Here is a 20,393-nt window from a genome sequence, read left to right as displayed (position 1 = left end):
AGCTGGGGTGGGCCAACAGTTATCTAAAACCCCAGCTTTTGGTTGTCCTCATCCAGCCCCTTTAAGGTGACCCAGCAAAGAGCCCTCCTAGGGGCTCCGAGATCTCTGGCTGGCAGCCCCTGGGGCCCAGTCAGTGTGCTCTCAGCCACCAAGAAGGCTGTGGCTGCAGGAGTGCCCTGATGGTCCCCTCCCAAGGGTGACCAAGTGGCATCCCCAGCCTGAGCCCTCCTGGCGCCACTGGAAGCTGACTCCATCTTGCAGTCACAGGGCTGAGCCCCATGCGGCCCCAGGATCCCGGTCAGCCTCACACTGGAGGAGGCTGCTCGGTCAAACTCCTTGTCCACACTGGGGTGGCCCCGCGCTGCCCCAGCTCACCCTAGGGAGCAGACAGCGAGCCCGCGGTGACACGCTGGGTTTCCCTCTTGCTCTGAGTCGGTTCCCAAACCATCTCCTGTTCCTTTCTCTGTGTCCCAAAGTGTCCTGTCCCTCTGTAACGGAGGGACCTACAGACCTGAGCAGGAGCAGGCCTGTCATCCCCCAGAAGCCAGATTCAGAGAGTGGAGCCTTCATTTGCTGGCCCTTGAAATAGAGAGAAAGCCCCTCCTCCTAATCCCTGGGGAGGACTTGATTTGTAAGATCCAGTTTGGGAGGCTGACCCCAGGGCATGCCCTTCACACCTTCCCAGTTCAGACTAAATTAAACTTTGCTTGGGTTTTTTTTTTTTTTTTTCTTTTTTGGTTCCGTGAATTGAACCCAGGGGTGCAGCACCTCTGAGTCCCATCCTCCCTTTTATTTTTTATCTTGAGACAGGGTCTTGCTAAAACTGGCCTGGAATCTGCAACCCTCCTGCCTCAGCCTCCTGAGTTGCTGGGATGACAGGTGTGGTCACCACCCGCATTTGTCAGGTGCCCTGGGAAAAGACAATGACCTGTGAAGCCAGGAGCCCTTTGGAAATTGCAGCCCCGATTCCAGGATCTCAGGCCCACATTGCTACGGGGGGAAGGGGGTGTTAACAGCTAAAAGTTCCCCAATAAAGTCTAAGGACCTGGGGCTGGGGCTGTAGCTCAGTTGGTAGGGTGATTGCCTGTCATGCACCAGGCCCTGGGTTCCAAAGTATAAGGCCCTCACCTGAACCTTTCCAAGGCAATGCAGCTTCCTGAACAGGTAGGGGGCAGTGAGTCAGTGCGAGGGGCCCCGTGGGACAGATCCCTGGAAGCCGTGTAGCCAGCATGGCCACGAGACTGCTCAGATTTGGCCAGAACCCAAGGTCCTTGGAGGAGTCTACGTGACAAGGTATGCTGCAGATCCCGATCCTGGGCCCCCTGCTCTGGTCAAGCTCTAAACATGTCCACATGGGGCCAGGTGTGGTGGTGCCTGCCTGTGATCCCAGACTCGAGAGGCTGAGGCAAGTTGAAGGCCAGCCTCCGCAACTTAGCGAGATCCCAAAGGGCTGGGGTTGTGCCTCAGTGGTCGTGGCTCAGTGCTAGAGCACCCCTGGGCTCAGTTCTCAGTACCAGCAGGGAAAAAACGTGGAATAAATTAGGCTACTGTGTTAGTGAGGCAGGATGGCCATCTGTGGCCACAGATGGACGACAGGTTGGGACTCCTGAGGCTGACCAAGGAAGACCGTAGACATTCACACCAGGCCACCCATTAAGGAAAGGACACACCCGGGGGCCGGAAAGAGACTTCCTAAGACTGTTGAACAGCTTGATCAAAGCTGGCAGATTTGCATACAAAATGACTCTAAGAATCCCCAGCTGTCCCCAAGTTTTAAAGCCTGTCCATCACCTGGCACCTGTTCAGGGGAAGTTGGCAATTGCCCTTTACCCAAATTCCCCTTGAAAGCCAGACACTTCACAGGGCGCGAGAAGCTTCCTAAGAGTACAGAAATGCCTCTGAAGATTTGTTCCTGGTTTAGGGCTCCCCAAGCCCTTCCAAAGGGGCATTTCCCAAAAGATCCCCTTGGCCTCAATGGAAGGAGCCTACCCGGGGTCGCTAGGCACCCTCCCCGCAGGGCCCGGGCATCTCCAGGTGGGCATCCGCTGAGAATTCAACCTGGGCCCTACAGTCCGCACAGGGGAGCAGACAGGCCACTGAATGCGCCTGAGCGGATCCTCCCGGACACACGCCCCCTCCAGCCATCTACCCACGACCAACAGGGGTCTTGGCGCCGCCTGTTGCCCTACCTGGCCGCCCGTCGGACTGCGAGCGCTCGCTGCCCTGGGGCCCTCAGTTGGAGCGTGGCTGGGAAGGGGCGCGGACCGTCGTGCTCCTCTGGGACACCCGGGACTCGACCTTGGCACACGCCTGCCTGGGCTGCACTTCCAAGTCCTCCCGAAAATGCATCCTGGCGCACGTGGCGCTCAGAGGCGCGGGGCCAGCCGCACACAAGGGCGCGCTGATCCTGGAGGGTGGAGAGCCGCCACCCGACCGGCAGTGCCAGGGACCCGACATGCTTCCCATGAGGCCACCCTCGGAACCTTGCGACTGCCCTGCAGGACTTGGCCCCATTTGCGGGAAACATCTTTGCGTTGCAGTCTTCAGCAGACCCCCTGCAGACGTGATCCAGACAACCAACTCTCCCTGGAGGATTTCCTGGCAGAACACGGGGGTGTTTGTGTCCTCATTAACACAAACTGCTGCACCTGTGTGAACGGTCGGGGAGCTGGAATCGCACACCCAGGAGCTGTAGGAGCAGGTCACCCGGCTGCGCAGGGGCTACCAGGACCCAGACCCAGGCGCCAGCTGGGCGCTGGGAAAGCTTGGGTGCCGCCGTCCTCCGTCTCCTGGTTAGCCTTTTGCCGTTCCTTGTTTTCGGCCTATTCCTGTTTCGATCGGTGGTTAAGGTTGTGGATTGGACAATCCAGGAGTTTCAAAAAGAATCAATGGTTGCCAGAAATACAAGCCCCTCCCGCACTAGGAGCCTGTGCTGTCCACCCTGTCCCCTGTAGATTAGGCGCAAGACATTTTTGTAACCTCCATGGATACACGGAATCAACGTCCCCATATCAGCAGAAATGTTATGATCTAAGCTTAGTCAATATAGATGAAAGGTTATGAAGCATTAATAAGTAGGACAATGGCATTATGTGATAAGTGTTATGGAATGAATAATGTTAAGCTACTCTGTTTGAGTTAGAAGAAGATAATCACGTAACTGTAAGACATAAGATCTAAGTTGTTAGAAATAAGATGTGGAACAGTGGAAGGTGGTAAGTAAGAGCCCATAGGTTCAAATAGTCCCAGGTGAGTGTAGGTTAGTGGGACAGTAGTTGAGTACGAGGTCTAGCTCTAGACAGGTATAAGTAAATATAGCCACATAGTGACTCCATTTTTATGATTCCTGTGAGAAACTGTTATGTAAGCTCTTCTAAGATGCTAAAAAAAATAATTGTTTTTCTGTACTTTATACTCCCACAAATGTACTCAAACCTAGGATGGAGCCGCAGATGTGCCTGAACCCAGGATGGGGTTGTCTGATTTTGCTCTGCTAACTGCTTTCTCAGCCCTTGTACCCTGATTGTTAGCAACTCGCAGATTCCATAGGATGTGATTTCCTTCCTTAAATACGCTAGCCACTGACAGATGGGGCTGTTCTCCCACAGGGTCTCTTGGTCCCTGTGACAAACAGTCCCTGGCCAGGTAATAAAAACTCTCTAATTTGTTTTCAAATTTGGATTTAAGAGTGATTTCTGAGCTGTCCCCCCGTAACAGGAAGAAGTTACAAGAAGAGGCCTTCGCCCCAAACCCAATGATCCTTAAATGGGATGTTGCTCAATGGGAGCTCTGCTTCCAGAACCCTCCATCCCTCAAAACTGAAGGGCCTGCCCAGGAGACCACATTTGGAACTGTGCCAAAAGCCAGTGAAAATCCTCGCCTCTAGCTCCCCTGTGAACAAGACCGTGCCGACCTGACAGGGCCTGTTGTTTTGTTGTTCTGAGGATTGAACTCAGGGGTGCTCTATACCCCCAGCCCATTTTTATCACACTGGGTTGCCCAGGCTGGGCTGGGACTTGCCATCCTCCTGCCTCTGCTTCCTGGTGGCTGTGATGACAGGCATGTGCCACCACCTGACCAGCCTGACACACTTAAACAGAAGCCCCAATAAAGTCTGTCGGGGGGTTCATCCTGACTGGGGTCCCTTTGTTTCTAGCAGCAGAGGCCAAAGTCCCCCTGCCTCATTAGCCCTAGGCCTGGAAGTGCGTGGGCCCTGGTGGCAGTCCAGTAGGTGGTGGCCCTGGGTGGAACCACTGGGCCCCTAAAGAGGAGGGCCTGGGGCTCGACTTCCTCCACTAGGTCACCACCAGCCTCCGGCCTCTCTCCTGAATGCTCCTGCCCTGGACTCCCGCTCCCATGCAGGGCAGGCCCAAGCCCCCATTTTCCTGCTAATTCCAATGGGCTTGAGACAGCCCTGCTGATGGAAAACAGCACCCCAAAGTTAAAGGAACCAGATCTTGGTGGGGGTCGGGGAGACACAGGCAAGCTGCCCTCCATCTCCTGGGGTGAGCAGGGGTGCTGATCCCAGAGATTTCAAGATGGGAAACGTAGTAAAAGCTTAGCACAAACGAGAAAAAGCAAGGATGGGCATGGGTCTCCTCTCGCTCCTCTTTCTCAGGGTTATTGGAATTTTCTTTGGGGAGGTGTTAGAGGGTCTTACCCAAGAATCACCCCTCAACTCTGATAAAACACTATGTGTGTGTGTGTGTGTGTGTGTGTGTGCGTGTGCACGTGCACGTGTGCGAGTGTGCCTGTGTGTGTGTGTACCTGGTACCATGGATGAACCCAGGGGTGCTTAACCACTGGGCTGCCCTGCTAGCCCTTTTTATTTTTGAGTCAGGGTCAGGCTAAGTTGCTTTAGTGTCTTGCTAAGTCTCCCAGGCCTTGAACTTGGGATCCTCCTGCCTCGGTCTCCGAGTTGCTGGGATGATGGGCGGGTGTGTGCCCTGTGCCTGCAGCTGCTTTGGATCCCTAAACCTGTACTGCGCCTGCCATGACCCACGGGTGGGGAGAAGAGCTGCGGTTCTGATGATGACACTGTAACACTGTGCTGATGAGCAAAGGGCATGGTGGGTGGGCTCCGAGTCGTCCTGTCTTCCCAGGGACTTGGTCCTGGGTCTGTCTCAGGCCGCAGGGCCGTTGGTCGGCTTTGTGCAGGGTCTTGCTTAAGATGTTTCACCACCAGGACCTTCTGAGTGTGCGTACCCTTGCCATTTGGTTCTTAGCCTGGTTTCCCATCTTCCTCCTGTTGCACAAGGAACAGTGTGCCCGGCTGAGGCCAGGCAGGGCCTGAAGTGAGTATCCTGTCACGCCGGAGGCACCACGGAGGCAGGCCTGTCAATTAACTGATTTTATTCTTTTCTTAAAGCCCTGCCCCGCACTGCTCACATCTCACTGCTACCTAAGAACACCAGAAAACTAGGAGTTAAGAGTGCACCGGAAGGGCTGGGGCTGGGGCTCAGCGGTAGAGCACTTGCCTCTGCTGTGTGAGGCACTGGGGTGGATCCTCAGCCCCACATAAAATAAATAAAATGAAGGTATTGTATCCATCTACAACTTTAAAAATATACATTTTAGGAAGGAGGGGAAAGGAAGGACAGCAGAATAAAATAGACATTATTATTGCTGTGTGTATATACGTGACTGCATGACCAATGTGATTCTGCAACCTGAACCCTCAGAAAAATGAGAAATTATATCCCATCTGATTCAAATGTATGATATGTCAAGATCATCGTACTGTCATGTGCAACTAATTAAAACAAATAAAAAATTTATATATATATATATTTTAAAAATGCACCAGAAGCCAGGTACAGTGGTGCATACCTGTAATCCCAGAGGCTCAGAGTCTGAGGCAGGAGGATCATGAGTTCAAACCCAGGCTCTGCAACTTAGCAAGGCCCTAAGCAACTTAGTGAGACCCTGTCTCTAAATAAAATATAAAAAGGGCTGGGATGTGGCACAGTGGTTAAGGGTCCTTGGCTTCAATCCCAGGTACCCAAAACAACAAATAATACACACAAAAATAAATGTCCGGAGCCAGGCACAGTGACAACTACCTGTAAATTCATTTACTTGAGAGGGGGAGGCAGGACAAATACAAGTTCCAGGCCAGCTTTAGCAACTTAGAGTGGACCATCCTTCAAGGCTACGGACTTAAGATGACCGCCTTCAGTTGGCAGGTTGCAGTCAGCCCAGCCTGACTGGGCAGCAGACTGGCTGAGGTAGGAACTTGGGCAGACCGACAGAAAACGTTGGCCCCAGGAGGGTCAGACGCCTCTGTAACAAAGCAGGATGACCACAGACAGGCCAGCTCAAAAACCAGGTGAACTGAAACATCTGTGACCCAGTGCCCTTTCCAAACCAGGACAAATGGTAACACTGTACCTGACTGGTGGGAGTCACATGGACCCCAGGTGCCCTGGTGTTACTGGACTCCAAGACCCACTGCTTTGAACATCTCTAGCCTGTGGTTTTCAAGGCACCTTCTCCCCTCTAACCTTATCATATAAACACCTGGACAGCACACGCCCCTGGCCACCCCTGGCCACCGCCTTGGCACCCCTCCACTGCAGAGCTCTCCTTTCTTTGTGTCATTTTAATAAATCTTGTTACTTTGCTTTCCTGTCTGTGGAACGCATCCTCCAAATTCAGGAGACAAAGAACCCATCGCCTCCACTCTGTGTTATAAACTCAAGAAGTCAGAGCCAGAAAGACAAGGTCACTAAACCTGAGACAGGACAACAGTGTGCCCTGCTTTGAAAATAATATTAGGGACTCTCCCCATAAAGAGATGATTCCAGGTGCTGACCAGCAAAGCAACCTTCCATTTACTTTATTAGCATACTAAAAATCACGCCCCAAGGTGGAAACCTAAGATGCCAAGGAGATGTGAGCCCGCAGAGGAGGTGCAGAACGCTAAGACACCCCCCCACACACGCCATGCGGGGCGCCCGCGTGTCATCCTGGCAACTCGGGAGGCTGAGGCAGAAGGATCAAGGCCGGCCTCAGCAAATTAATCTTCTTCAAAATAAAATAAAAACAGGGCCAGTGGTGGAGCTCGGTGGAGGTCGCCTCTGGGTCCAGTATCAAGTACTGCGGTGGAGCGCGGCGACAAAGGCTACAGCGCAAGTCCCAGTTCACACCTCGTTGGCCCGTTCGCGCTCCCCGACTCTCTCTCCTTTCTACAGGCTCCAGCTCTAAAGTTCCCCTCGGTGGCATCAGGCTGTGGCACTCCTGCACCCACAGGCTGCAACTCAGCACGTGGTGGCCTCGGGTGGGGCCACTAGTCTCCGAAGACGGAGGCCCCGGGCCTCAGTCTCCTCCTCTTGGTCCCCACCGCGCTCCCGCCTCAGTTTCCCCGCTCATCCCAGCAGGCTGCGCCACTCCTGAGCCCAGATGCAACTAGTAGGTGGTGGCCTTGGGCGGAGTCACGACCCCAGTGAAAGACGAGGTCCGGGACCTCGATTTCCTCCTCCAGGCCGCCCTCCCGCTGGTTTCCGTCAGGGTCCGGGAGGCGGGAGTCCCGGGACTCCGGGGCGGAGCCAGGCGACGCGGGCTGCCGGGCGGAGCCGGGGGGCGCGGGGCGGAGCCGAATGACGCCGGAGGGGCGGGGCCGGACGGCGCGGGGCGGGGCCGGGTGACGCGGGGGGCGGGGCGGGGCGGGGCGCCGGGCGGCCGCAGCTATGGCAGGTACGGCGGGCCCGGGCGGCGGGCGAGGCTTTGCGCGCGGGGGCTGCACCCGCCGTGCGTGCGCGGCCCTCTAAGCTCGTCGCTGCCCCGCAGCTCTGGAGCCACTGTCCCCCGCGGGCGGCGCGGGCGAGGAGGCGCCGGATGAGGACGAGGACGAGGCGGAGGCCGAGGACCCCGAGCGGCCGGCCGGCGCGGGCTGCGGGCGCGGCGGCGTTGGCGGGGCCGGGCCGGGGCTCTGCGGCGCGCTGGGGGGTGCGCTCACCAGGCGCGCGGTCACACTGCGGGTGCTGCTCAAAGACGCCTTGCTGGAGCCTGGCGCCGGGGTGCTGTCCATCTACTACCTGGTGAGCGTCCTCTGACCCTCATCCCAGCTGCGACAAGAAGGGAACCCAAGGCCCAGAGCGCCCTGCCGCAGGACGAGACCCCGATGTGGGGAGGGGAACTGAGCCACGGAGCAGCCTGACCCCGGATGGAGCCCCTTCTGGGCTGGAGGACCTGGTTCATCTAAAGCCCCACTCTGCCGTTGAGAGTCTGAGGCTAAGATGGGCCCTCCTGGCTGTGTGACTCCGCAGCCTCTCTGGGTGGTAGCGGTTTCCCCCTCTGTATAAATGGGTGTTTTTCCTCTCCCAGTCCCTTTCCAGTGGATTCAGTGAATAAAGCAGTCCACACATTTCTGCTGTCCAGCAAGGGCTTTAAAAGCATGTACTGTCGTGGTTGCTATTGCTTGATTTTTGCATTGAGCACCTGCTGTATGCCAAGCAGCATATTGGGTACTGGGGTACAGTACTAATCAAGGTGGACCCTGTCCTTGCCCTTCCAGGGCTCACAGTCTAGGGACGAGGGGACTGGCCTAGGAAAGGATCCTGGGCTTGAAAGGGTCACTGTACTGGAAAGTGCAGCTCTGCCTCAGGGAGCATGGGTCCGGAGGAGTCCCCTGGAGGGTACCAGGCCCTGGGCACAGCCAGCCCACTGTCTCTGCAGGGAAAGAAGTTCATTGGGGATCTGCAGCCAGATGGGAGAATTGTGTGGCAGGAAACTGGGCAGGTCTTCAACTCTCCCAGTGCCTGGGCCACACACTGCAAGAAACTGGTGAACCCCGCCAAGAAATCCGGCTGTGGCTGGGCCTCTGTCAAGTACAAGGGCCAAAAACTGGACAAGTACAAGGCTGCCTGGCTCCGACGGCACCAGCTGCACGTGCCTGTAGCTCCTGCCGATGAGGTATGTCCTTTGGCTCCTGCAGTAAACGCTGTACGACTTACTGTTGGATGAGGGGTGCTCAGTTGCATACAGCACTTCTAGTGCTGGACCAGAGAAGACTTGACCAGAGAACTGAAGGGGGATGGGGAAGCCATGAAGATATCTGGGAAACAGCCCATGCAAAGGACCTGTGGCAGGACAGAGTCTGGTGTGTTGGAAGCACATCAAGGAGGCCCGTGTGACTGGAGCAGAGGGGGAGATAGAGGGAGTAGGTGAAGCACAGAGGGGACAGGGTGGTTCCTGCAGGGCCCTGCAGGTTGCTAGAAGGAGTTGACCTTTTCCCCAAGGGAGGTGCGAACCATGGAGGGCTGTGAACAGGGGACTGAGACTGACTCTCGGTGTTCACAGGGGCCCTGTGGTGGCTGCTGTAGGGAGGACAGGCTTTGGGGGGTGAGAGTGGGAATGCTGGGACCAGGCAGAGGGACTGGGCTGGTCCTGGTGAGCTAAGGATGCAGCTGGAGCCATTGAGGCCATCGATGTGATTTTTTAAAAATATTTAATTTTTAGTTGTAGTTGGACACTATCTTTTTTCCAGTCATTCATTTTTATGTGGTGCTGGGGAGCGAACCCAGGGCCCTGCAAGTGCTAGGTGGGCGCTCTGCCCCAGCCCCAGGTCCTGGATATATTTTTTTTTATAATTTTTTATTGTTGGTTGTTCAAAACATTACAAATTTCTTGATATATCATATTTCACACTTTGATTCAAGTGGGTTATGAACTCCCATTTTTACCCCATATACAGATTGCAGAATCACATCAGTTACACATCCATTGATTTACATATTGCCATACTAGTGTCTGTTGTGTTCTGCTGCCTTTCCTATCCTCTACTATCCCCCCTCCCCTCCCCTCCCCTCCCCTCTTCTCTCTCTACCCCCTCTACTGTCATTCATTTCTTCCCCTTGTATTATTTTTCCCTTTCCCCTCACTTCCTCTTGTATGTACCCTGAGGGTCTCCTTCCATTTCCATGCAATTTCCCTTCTCTCTCTCTTTCCCTCCCACCTCTCATCCCTGTTTAATGTTAATCTTCTTCTCATGCTCTTCATCCCTACTCTGTTCTTAGTTACTCTCCTTATATCAAAGAAGACATTTGGCATTTGTTTTTTAGGGATTGGCTAGCTTCACTTAGCATAATCTGCTCTAATGCCATCCATTTCCCTGCAAATTCTATGATTTTGTCATTTTTTAATGCAGAGTAATACTCCATTGTGTATAAATGCCACATTTTTTTTTTATCCATTCGTCTATTGAAGGGCATCTAGGTTGGTTCCACAGTCTTGCTATTGTGAATTGTGCTGCTATGAACATCGATGTAGCAGTGTCCCTGTAGCATGCTCTTTTTAGGTCTTTAGGGAATAGACCGAGAAGGGGAATAGCTGGGTCAAATGGTGGCTCCATTCCCAGCTTTCCAAGAAATCTCCATACTGCTTTCCAAATTGGCTCTGGATATTTTTGAAAGTGCATCTGACAGGACTTAATGCATCAGATAAGGGGGATCCTGAGTGGGTGGGTGGAGCTGAGCTCAAGAGATGAGAGACAGGGAAGAGCAGGTAAGGGGGCCTAGTCTGGCCCAGTCTGGCCCAGTGTTGCCAGGTTGAGACATCTGTGGGCAGCTGGACCCCTAGTCTGAGATGGACAAGGCCACTCGGAGGGTGTGGGTGGAGGAAGAGGCCTGAGGCCGACGTGTGGGTCCACCTGGGGAAGGACCCGTAGAGGTAGCACGGGGCCCCGGATGCTGGGTCTGGGTATCAGGGGAGATGCTCCTAGACGGAGGGGGTCTTGTAGTGGCAGACGCTGCTGAGAGGGTGAGTGCAGGGACCGAAATGTGACCTTTAGATTTGAACCCAAAGAGGTCACCTTGGCAGGAGGCGGTTTTTGAGGGGCAGTCAGGGGAATTACAGTGATCCCTGTAACTTGCTCTAGAAACGGAACTCGAGGGCGCAAGCCAGATGCTTTACATATATGATCTCACTTCAGCCCAATGGGGCTGGAGACCACTTATCTTTTGACAGATAAGAACGGGAGTGGAGGGGTTAGGGCTGTCCACTGGAGTCACACCCCCTTGTAAGAGGCAGAGCAAATTTGAACCAGAGGGAAAGCAGCCTGGGGGCGCCAGCCAGGCCAGAGTTGCGCTTGCGCATTAGACTGCCTCTGCTCGCTCTCGCCCTCTAGCCGTCGTGTTGGGCAATGGCACCTGGGGCTCTGGTCTGCTAGAAGTCTGGGTTCGGGGGTGCCCGATTGAGAGTCCAGCTGAGTGTCCGGCTGCTGTCCCCGCCAGAGCCCGGCCAGCGAAGGGGAGGAGGAGGAGCTGCTGATGGAGGAAGAGGAGGAGGAGGTCCTGGCGGGGGTCTCAGCAGAGGACAAGAATCGGAGACTGCCTGGGAAGGGTCCCTCGGAGCCTGCACACCCTGGTGAGGGGATCAGGAGAGGCAGGGCGGGAAGGGGATGGCCCTGGAGCATGGAAGGGGGCGGGGAGAGTTAGGGTCTTGCTCTTCTCCGGAGCCCCCAAGATCCTGCCTGGCTGACTTGGTAGCCCCGCTGCCCAATTTCATTTGCTGCCTGTTTTCTTAAACTAATGCTGGGTTTCTGAGTACCTCGGCCCCATTTCCTTATGTGCGCCCTGATTTCTTTGGCCCACTACCTGTTTTCCTGAGCTTTTTTTTTTTTTGATTACCGGGATTAAACTCGGGGGCACTCAACCACTGAGCCACATCCCCCATCCCCAGCCTTATTTTGTATTTTATTTAGAGACAGGATCTCATTGAGTTGCTTAGCATCTCCCGGTTGCCAAGGCTGGCTTCAAACCCTCGATCCTCCTGTCTCAGCCTCCTGAGCCTCTAGGATTATAGGCATGCACCACTGTGCCTGGCTCTGAGCTCATTTTTCTTTTAAATATCTATTTTTTAATTGTAGTTGGACACGCTACCTTTATTTTACTTATTTTTATGTGGTGCTGAGATTGAACCCAGGGCCTCACATGTGCTAGGTGATCGCTCTACCTCAGCCACAATCCCAGCCCCCTGAGCTCTTTTTTTAAAAGGCTATCTGTCTGATTTGTTGACATTTATTTCCCAGCTCTTTCTGCCTGATTTTTAAGGCTGCCTCTAGATGGATTTATTTTGGTTTCTTGCACTGCCTGGGTATGCAGATTGCCCTGGGGAGGGCTTTCCGATGCTTTCTTTCTCTCTCCTCCCCCTTTTCAGAGGCCACACCCCCAGGAAAGCGGGTGGAAAACAAGCCCCGCGCGCCTGTGCGCTACTGCATGCTGGGCAGTCGTGACTCTGCCAGGTCAGATGCAGATGCGCCTCTGCAGCCCTGGCTGGCCGGGTGGGGTGGGGAGATGGTTTCAGGGATGAGGGAGGAGCCTAGGGGTGCCTGAGGCTGTGGGACTCTTGGCCCCTCCAGGAACCCACACACGTTGGTGGAAGTGACATCCTTTGCAGCTATTAACAAGTTCCAGCCGTTCAATGTGGCCATTTCTAGCAATGTGCTCTTCCTGCTGGTATGTGACTCATCTCCCTCCTTGGCCCTGTGTCCAGACAAGGGGCTTCCTGGCCTGGAAAGGGGGCTGGGGTACCCAGGAATGAGGAAGAGAGGGAGGGAGGGGTCTTTGAAATGGCAACTGTGTAAGAGCAGGGAGCTTTGTTTGTTCTGGTTAATAGTAGATTCTCAATACATGTCTGCTATGGGTAAATGGTAGTTGCTCAATAAATATGTGGAGGAAGAGGAGGGTGGGCTGGCCCTGTAGGGGGCAGGAGCAGCGCCTTAGCCAGTGCCCACTACTCCCTTCCCCAGGACTTCCACAGCCACCTGACAAGGAGCGAGGTCGTGGGGTACCTTGGAGGCCGCTGGGACATCACCAGCCAGAGTGCGTATTGGGGCCGGGTGGAGGGGGTGCTGGGAGTAGGACTAACATCTCTTCTCCCCATCGCCCTGCAGTGCTCACGGTGCTGAGAGCCTTCCCCTGCAGGAGCCGGCTTGGGGACGCTGACACGGCAGCTGCCACTGAAGAGGAGGTGAGGGGCTGCCTGGGCGGAATGCAGCTGTCCTGCCCTTGTCCTGGCAGCTGGCAGTGTTAGCGCTCAGCAGATGTGCAAATGGGACCCAGCCCTGGCTCCTAGGCTCTCTGCCAACCCTACCAGCCCTTCCCCTCAGACCCTCGGTGTTCTCTTCTGTGAAACCTGAGGTGTCGTGGTCTCACGCAGTTCGGTACCTGGCCCTTAGCTCGCATGGGGCTGCTGCGTGCTTTTCCCTTTTCTGTGGTGCTGAGGCTGGAACTTGGGGCTCCCGCAGGATAAGCAGGTGCTCCTCCGCGGGCCACATCCCCAGCCCTTTTCAATTTCTTTTGAGGCAGGGTCTTGCTAGGTGACCCAGGCTGGCCTGGGACTCGTGACCCACCTGGGAGACTCCTGGGTCCCGGGCTGTGCTCCATGCCTACTGCTGCTCTAGTCTTTTTGTCATGATGGAGCTCAGTGTGTCCCTGGCACTGCGCGGAGCACTCTGCAACCACTCTTCGAGGCTTTGTCACAGTGTCCCGCAGGGGACAGTGAGCAGGCGCCGATCAGGCACATGTGTCGCCGCCCTGTCCATCTCTGCCCCTCCTTGTTCATGGCTGGGAAGGTCCCTCTCGGGCGGGGTGGGCTCTGTGCCTCCCACCGCAGTTGCCGCGGCAGATGGGAACCGTGGGCGCGCGGACCCTGGTGCTTGTCATTCTCTGAGCAACACACACTGTGTCAGGTATCAGGCCACCAGGACAGTCCCAGCCTAGGGGAGAGTGTGCACAGGTTCCGTGCAGATGCTGTGCTGTGCCAGGGCCTTAAGCACCCTGGGATCCCGGTGTCCCCCACAGATAGAGGGCCCACTCTAGTTGCAGGAGCAGAGAGGCACTGAACAGAACCACCCTGTCCCCCATCCTGCTGCTGCCTCTTCCCAGATCTACCAGAGCCTGTTCCTGCGAGGCCTGTCCCTGGTCGGCTGGTACCACAGCCACCCGCACAGCCCGGCGCTGCCCTCGCTGCAGGACATTGATGCGCAGATGGACTACCAGCTGCGGCTGCAGGGCTCCAGCAACGGCTTCCAGCCCTGCCTGGCACTGCTGTGCTGTGAGTCCTGGGCCGAGGAGTGGCGCCCTGCTGGGCCTGCTGAGCCTCCAGCCAGAGCCCTCTCCTCCTCCTTCCCCAGCCCCGTACTACTCTGGCAACCCGGGACCCGAGTCCAAGATCTCACCCTTCTGGGTGATGCCTCCTCCCGAGGTAGGTGGGGCTGCTGGGGTTCTTGGGAGGCCAGGGGGTGTGAGTCGGTGTGGGCAGATGTGCCAGGGCGAGGAGGGTGTGCTGGTGGCTCACGGTAGGGCACTTCTGTTCTGGGCCTGTTTCTTCCACTGACTTGGTCTAGGGAGGGGAGGGAGCCAGCACCCAGTCCTGCCCTCCGGCAGATGCTGTTGGCCACCCTATTTGAGCTTCTCTGAGGCCTGATGTGGGCCTGGGTGCAGCACGCTGCTCTTAGTGTGGTGGCTTCCTTCCCCAGCCCTGCCTGGCTTCACTGCCCAGGCCCCGCTAGGGGTCAGAGGTCATCCCTGGAGGGAATTCTGGGCTCCGTCTCTTCTTGGCATCTGTGGGCAGGATGCCACTCTGGCCCCATTATCTGGCTCTACCAAGGCCCCATATGGTCCGTAGCCCCGGATCCCAGCCCCAGGCCCTCTGCTGTCCCCACTGCCATGGGTGGGCTGCAAGGTCTTCTGACTGGCATGTACTGCCCTCAGCAAAGGCCCAGCGACTACGGCATCCCCATGGAGGTGGAGATGGCCTACGTGCAGGACGGCTTCCTCACCAACGACATCCTGCACGAGATGGTGAGCTCCACGTGGGAGGGACGGGGGAGATGCCCTGCTAGAGGCACTCAGCACATCCAGATTGACTGCCAATCCTAGGACAAGCCCCAGACCCTCCACAGCCCCTCTCCCTGTTCCTGGCTAGCTCCCGCCTTGGGCCTCTGCACCCGCCACTGGTTCTCCAAGTAGAGAAACTGCAGTTTGGGGTTGTGCCCAGGGCTTGCACACACTAGGCCAGAGCTGCTCACCAGGATGCGCCCCAGCCCAGGTCATAGGCTTGATAACCACATGTTCAGCATGTGCTAAAAAAAAAAAAAAGCCAACCTTCTTCACACAGCTGGGTCTGAGTGCCATTCCTTGGCCCTAGGCTAGAAGAGGCAGCAGGGCAGGCCTGCTCTCTGGTGTCCCAGGGGCTTTGTGGAGTCCTGGGGAAGGGAATGTGAATGTGGCCAAGCCCAGAGGTCCCTCCATTTAGTCAAGTTTGGATTAGGTGAGAGGGAGTGGAAGCTGGGGCTGGGATCCTGCTGGTCTGGATAGGTGTCTTGGGACACAGCTGCTTGGCTTGGTCTAGGGAGGGGAGAGAGCCGGCACTCAGTCCTGCCCTCCCGCAGATGCTGCTGGTGGAGTTCTATAAAGGCGCCCCGGACCTGGTGAGGTTCCAGGAGCCCTGGAGCCAGGAGCACAGCTACCTGGACAAGCTAAAGGTGAGACCACATCTGTCCCCAGGAGCTGCAGCCCCAAGGACTGTGCATAGGGAACACCCAGGACTATACTCAGGACACCCCAAGAAAGTGACCACAGTGAAAATAAAATTGGGAACAGCCCGGGTAATCAGCTCAGCAGGGGCTGTGCTGAGCACACACAAGGCCCTGGTTCTCCCCTGCACAAAGCCCCTTGAACCTCGCAACCCCCAGGACGTCCCAGTTGGAGAAGCCTCTCCATCTGACCCCGTGTCACTGCAGGGCCACTTGAAGAGGGCACACAGGTTTTGATTTGATTTGGAGCCTTGAGCTCCAGCAAGGCCAGAGGCAGCTGGTGTGTGAGCTGGCTTCTCTGGTGGCTGGCCCCTGCCTTCTGAGGGTGCCCTGTTTACTTCCTACTTGAATCTGTCTGGTGTACTTTGTGTAGAAGCACCTTCCTGCCCGCCTGTGGCCTGTCACTCACACTTGGACATCAGTGGCCTGGGATCGGGCAGGCAGACCCCCCACCCCCCCAGCCTGGACATCGTGCCTGCAGCCCACTGGTTCTGGGTCAAGTGCACTGTTCCCCTTGGCGAGTTGGGACTTAGGAACGCCACTGTGTGCTTGGTTGAGGATCTGGCTCTGCCAGGGTGTTTCACTTGGGTGGTGGCAGGGCACTGAGCCACCAGCCCTGCTTGTTTCAGATCTCCTTGGCCAGCAGGACACCCAAAGACCAAGGTCTGTGCCATGTGCTGGAGCAGGTCTACAGTCTCCTCAAGCAGGGGAGCTGAGGGTGCTGTCCTGAGATCAGAGGTGACTATGGGGACTGGCTCAAGGACTCCGTCTGTTGCTGTCCCGTCCTATGTGATGTATACAGGCTTGGATAATAAAGAACTGAGCCGCCAGCAGCCTGCAATGTGTCTCATGGAGTGGACGAGAGCCAGCTGCATGCCCAAGCTGGGTCCCCTGAGCAGCTCCAAGTGTGGCTTCCTCCTCTGGGTGGCAGGGCAGGGCAGGGCACTGAGCTACAGATGCAAGTGGTTCCCCAGCCAGCTCCACAGCACCTATGGGTGAGGGCTGCTGTTTAGGCAGCAGAGCACCTTGGGATGCAGAATCACCCACAAGTGACTGGGGGCTGGTACTAGGGGTGCCCCTTACTGGCCGGCACAGAGGAGCTGAGGTCTACCCCTGCACCAACATGAGACCAAGGGCTGTAGAAAGAAACATTTAATACTTCTTTTTTTAAAAAATTAGGCGTACATTTCAGTCCACCCTGGATGGGAAGCCAGGTCGCACCGCCCATCTTGGCAGAGACTGCGTGTCCCCATGTGGTAGCCACAAAGGGGCAAAAGAGAAGGGCAGAGCCTGGTGTCCCAGGGGCTTTGTGGAGTCCTAGGGAAGGGAATGTGAATGTGGCCAAGCCCAGAGGTCCCTCCATTTAGACAAGTTTGGATTAGGTGAGAGGGAGTGGAAGCTGGGGCTGGGATCCTGCTGGTCTGGGTAGGGGTCTCGGGACACAGCTGCTGGCTTGGTGTAGGGAAGGCAGGTGCTGGCAAGCCAGGTCTGAGGTGACAGTCTTCAGAGCATTCGAGCTCAACCTCCGGCAGAGCAGGATGGGCCGTGGTCCCGAGCGAGCTGTTTGTGTGCAGGGTGGGCACAGCCCTCCATGTGCTGGGGCTTTAAGAGGCTGGACCCATTGGCCTCATGAGGGTGGCTATGGGTGGGTGGGTACAAGCCAGCCAGTGTCTGAAGACTTGGCTGGGAGGGTGACAGGCTCCTGAGACAGCGGTGGGCCCAGGGCTCCTGGGAGAGGGCTTGTCCTTGAGCAGGCAGCCTCTGAAAACCCAGGCCTATCTTGTCCTGATCACAAGCAGAGCTGACAGCAGGTTCTAAGAGGTGAGGGACGCCCTGGCCTAGGGGCCTCTGAGGGCCCCAGCTCTCCAGGAAGTAGCATGTGTGCAAGGCTCAGGGACAGCACCTCTGGGACTTCAGGCCTCTGGGGTGCCCTGGATGGGGGCCTGGCCCATCGCCAGCAACGGGCGGGGAGGGGATTTAAAACCTGGGATGTGGGGAGGTGGCCAGGGGTCTTGCCTCAGTCCCACCCCACCCTGTTAAGGCAGCAGGTCAGGTGACAGGGAGAGGAGCTGGGCCCTGCAGCCACAACAGGGATGGCCCCAGGATGGGAGGGAATTGCTGCTCCTCCAGGGAACATTAGTGTTTCTAAGAGCACCTTAGTGTTAGTCCCACCTCAGGCCTGCTGGCCGGGGAAGGAGGCCATGAAAGGGAAGGAAGGACACAGCCCAGCCCCAGGAGGACTGCCAGAAGGTGGGGAAGGGAGCCCGCTGCCTCCAGTGTGGGCCCACGCTCACCGGTGCAGACGGGCAGGCCCGGATGAGAGCTGCCTGCCCCGTTGGCCCTGCAGCCTGGTGACAGGCCGCCTGGTGGGCCCGAATCAGCTGCTAAATGGAATGCAGGAGACCCGGCTGGTGTGGACGGAGGGCGGGAGGGCCTTGGCATGTCACTGCGGCAGAGGCACGAGCACCTCCACGTAGCTGAGGGGGAAGAAGCCCGACTGGCCGTGCAGCATGCCCTCGTACCAGTTCTCGTCGATCTGGTTGGTGAGCGTGATGAGGTCGCCCTCGCGGAAGCCCAGCTCCCCGTCGTTCTCAGGCTCAAAGTCGTACAGTGCCTTGCAGCTGGGCTGGTCCAGGGGTGCTGGGGGCAGGAGAGATGTGAGGGCCGCTGTGCCCTCACCAGCTCTCTCTCACCAAGCCCTGGTAGCCCTGCCACTCAGCTGCCCCCCCCCCCCCCACTGCTGGAGGAAGACGCGGAGCCAGGTCTGGCAATGGTCAGCCACAGTGTTGCTGGGAAGCACTGGAGATGCCCACAGGGTCATGGGGAAGAGAGTGCACTGTACAGGCAAGACAGCCTTGAGCCAGGCTGGCGTCCTTGGCCCTCAGCACTTGATCCCCTGGTGTGCACATGAGGCTAGGGGCTGGAGACCCACCGGCAGTGGGGGCGGTCCAACCAGCTCCCATCTGGGCCCCACTGCCCACAGGGGACAGGCGGGACTTCCTGGCCCAGGAGATGTGTAGGAGAAAGACCCCTTCGGAATACAACAGAAGGCAGTGTTGCCAGCTAAGTTCAGCCATCAGCAAGGAAGCCATTAGCAGGGGACACTCACGCATACTCCTACTGGGGGTCCGGATGGGCTTGTCTGAAGATCGGAAGGACGATGAAGCTGCTTGTGAACAGAACAGAGGGAGGCTGATCACAGTGTGTGTGGGGGGCCATTTCCTGGTCCCTGGGGACCCCCTCCTGTAGTCCAGGTGGACAGTGGGCTTGGGTTTTCCTGGGCCTTGGCTCTCAGAGGCCTGGGACAGGGCCAGCCCTCTGCCACCCAGAGCAGCATTCCATTCCCTGCTACCTGTGGTCTTGGGGGCTGTGGTGCAGGGGAAGCCCCCGTTGGACTGCTCTGGCTCTCCGAGGTCAAAAGGCTCCCGGGGCTTGGGCTTGTACTCCCGCTTGGGGCGTGAGGAGGCGTCTCGCACCCTGTGGGGGGAATCATTGGCCATGAGGGCCTCAGCACTCCAGATCCAAGCTGATGTCCTAGGCCCCATCACAGGGGACACTGTTGGTTAGAGGCTCCTGGAAGCAGAGGCCCTGGGCTGGTCCCCCACCCCCGCCCGGCACCTTCAGAAGCTGCAGACTACTTCTAGATAGTTCAATGCATGGGTTACGCTGAGAGGTCCCCAACAGCCCAGGAAGCAGGTGCCCTGCACGTCCTGTCCCGCCCCCTGAAGCCGGCCCAGCTCTAGTTGACCACACGCCTCAGAGGTGAGCCTCAGGCAGGGCATGGGTGGGGAGGGGTCAGCAGGCTACCGTGGACCTCAGGGTGAACTGGGTGGCTCAGCACTCTAACCTCTTGGCCCTCATGTCACTCCTCCTGTCTCCCAGGGGGACCAGGATGAGCCTAATAATGTCCTGCTTCCTCATGTGGCCCCTCCCAACTCAGGCAGCCTGGGAGACTCTGGAAGCAGACTCAGGGCCATGCTGTGGAACCTGCTCACACCAGGGCGGCCTCACACATAGGGCTGCTGTCCCCATGGCCAACAGAGGGGCACGAGGGCCCAGGGCCTGCAGGAAGCATGGGGACTCAGGCTTCAGGGAACTCTGGCGGGGAGCCATCGGGGACAGGGAGAGAACAAGAGGGACTCCGGCAGAGAAGATGCCCGCCACAGCGAGGCGGCCCACCTGCGCCTGAGCTTGTCGGCCAGCTCGTCCAGGATCTGCACGGCCTGTCGGTGGTAGTCCAGCTGCGCGTCCACCAGGGCCGAGAGCTGGCTCACCTGCTCGATCTGTGGGACCAGCAGGGCTGGAGGGACACCACTATGGTGGCTGTCTCCCTGCTGACCCCCATGCTGCAGCCTGAGCAGGGCCCCAGGTTTGGGGAGTGCTCCTCGCTTTTGGCAGTGGGCAGGCTGCTGCCTGCAGCCCTCTGTTCCCCTGAAGCCATGTGGCCTCCCTCAAGCTTTCGCTGAGCCTGGGTGTGCCAGGTCCAGGAGGGGTTACCCTGGCTCCTGTGATGCCACCCCACCCCCACGACACCCAGGGCAGCTGGTCACACAGGAGGGCACAGCGGGATACGGCCACGCACGTCTGTCTCCAGGAGGTTGTGCATGCTGGTCTCTGCCACTTCCTTGGACTCCTCAAACTTCTCCATGGCCTGGCGCAGCTCCTCGTCAGGGATCTTGCCCTGCCGCTTCTTTTTGTAGTCAAAGTCCAGGCGGCGACCTTCCAGCTTCTTCAGGTGGTGCTGTAGGTTGCAGGGGACAAGTGTCACCTGGTGGCTCCCAGGATAGACGGGAGAATTGTCCAACATGTGAGCTGGTTGTCGTGGAAGGGTGACCCTGGGGCTGGGCTGAGGGCG

General features: G+C 57.3%; 2 protein-coding genes across 3 annotated transcripts in view; one reads left to right on the top strand and one right to left on the bottom strand.

Moving 5' to 3' along the window:
• Window positions 1–7,670: 7,670 nt before the first annotated feature.
• On the top strand, window positions 7,671–16,368 carry Mpnd (MPN domain containing). The gene is made up of 13 exons (XM_027952693.2): window positions 7,671–7,695; window positions 7,789–8,039; window positions 8,677–8,913; window positions 11,232–11,364; window positions 12,157–12,241; window positions 12,359–12,455; window positions 12,749–12,821; window positions 12,893–12,969; window positions 13,887–14,055; window positions 14,135–14,205; window positions 14,715–14,804; window positions 15,395–15,487; window positions 16,168–16,368. The coding sequence occupies exons 1-13, from the start codon at window positions 7,689–7,691 to the stop codon at window positions 16,252–16,254; spliced, it is 1,470 nt and encodes a 489-aa protein (XP_027808494.1). The 5' UTR covers window positions 7,671–7,688; the 3' UTR covers window positions 16,255–16,368.
• A 307-nt stretch (window positions 16,369–16,675) lies between these two features.
• The window catches only part of Sh3gl1 (SH3 domain containing GRB2 like 1, endophilin A2), a 31,669-nt gene continuing 27,951 nt past the window's right edge, over window positions 16,676–20,393 (bottom strand). The window contains exons 6-10 of one of the 2 annotated variants that reach the window (XM_027952506.2): window positions 20,121–20,279; window positions 19,718–19,821; window positions 18,891–19,015; window positions 18,648–18,707; window positions 16,676–18,178 (exon numbers count right to left, since the gene is read on the bottom strand). In XM_027952506.2, the coding sequence (XP_027808307.1) occupies window positions 17,982–18,178; window positions 18,648–18,707; window positions 18,891–19,015; window positions 19,718–19,821; window positions 20,121–20,279 (645 nt within the window). In that variant the 3' untranslated portion in view covers window positions 16,676–17,981. The remainder of the gene's footprint in view (window positions 18,179–18,647; window positions 18,708–18,890; window positions 19,016–19,717; window positions 19,822–20,120; window positions 20,280–20,393) is intronic. The other variant, XM_027952507.2, reaches the window with a different exon arrangement.

This window comes from Marmota flaviventris, chromosome 1 (genome assembly GCF_047511675.1).
Source record: "Marmota flaviventris isolate mMarFla1 chromosome 1, mMarFla1.hap1, whole genome shotgun sequence".
NCBI classification, from domain to species: domain Eukaryota; kingdom Metazoa; phylum Chordata; class Mammalia; order Rodentia; family Sciuridae; genus Marmota; species Marmota flaviventris.
This window is presented reverse-complemented; position numbering and strand designations above follow the sequence as displayed.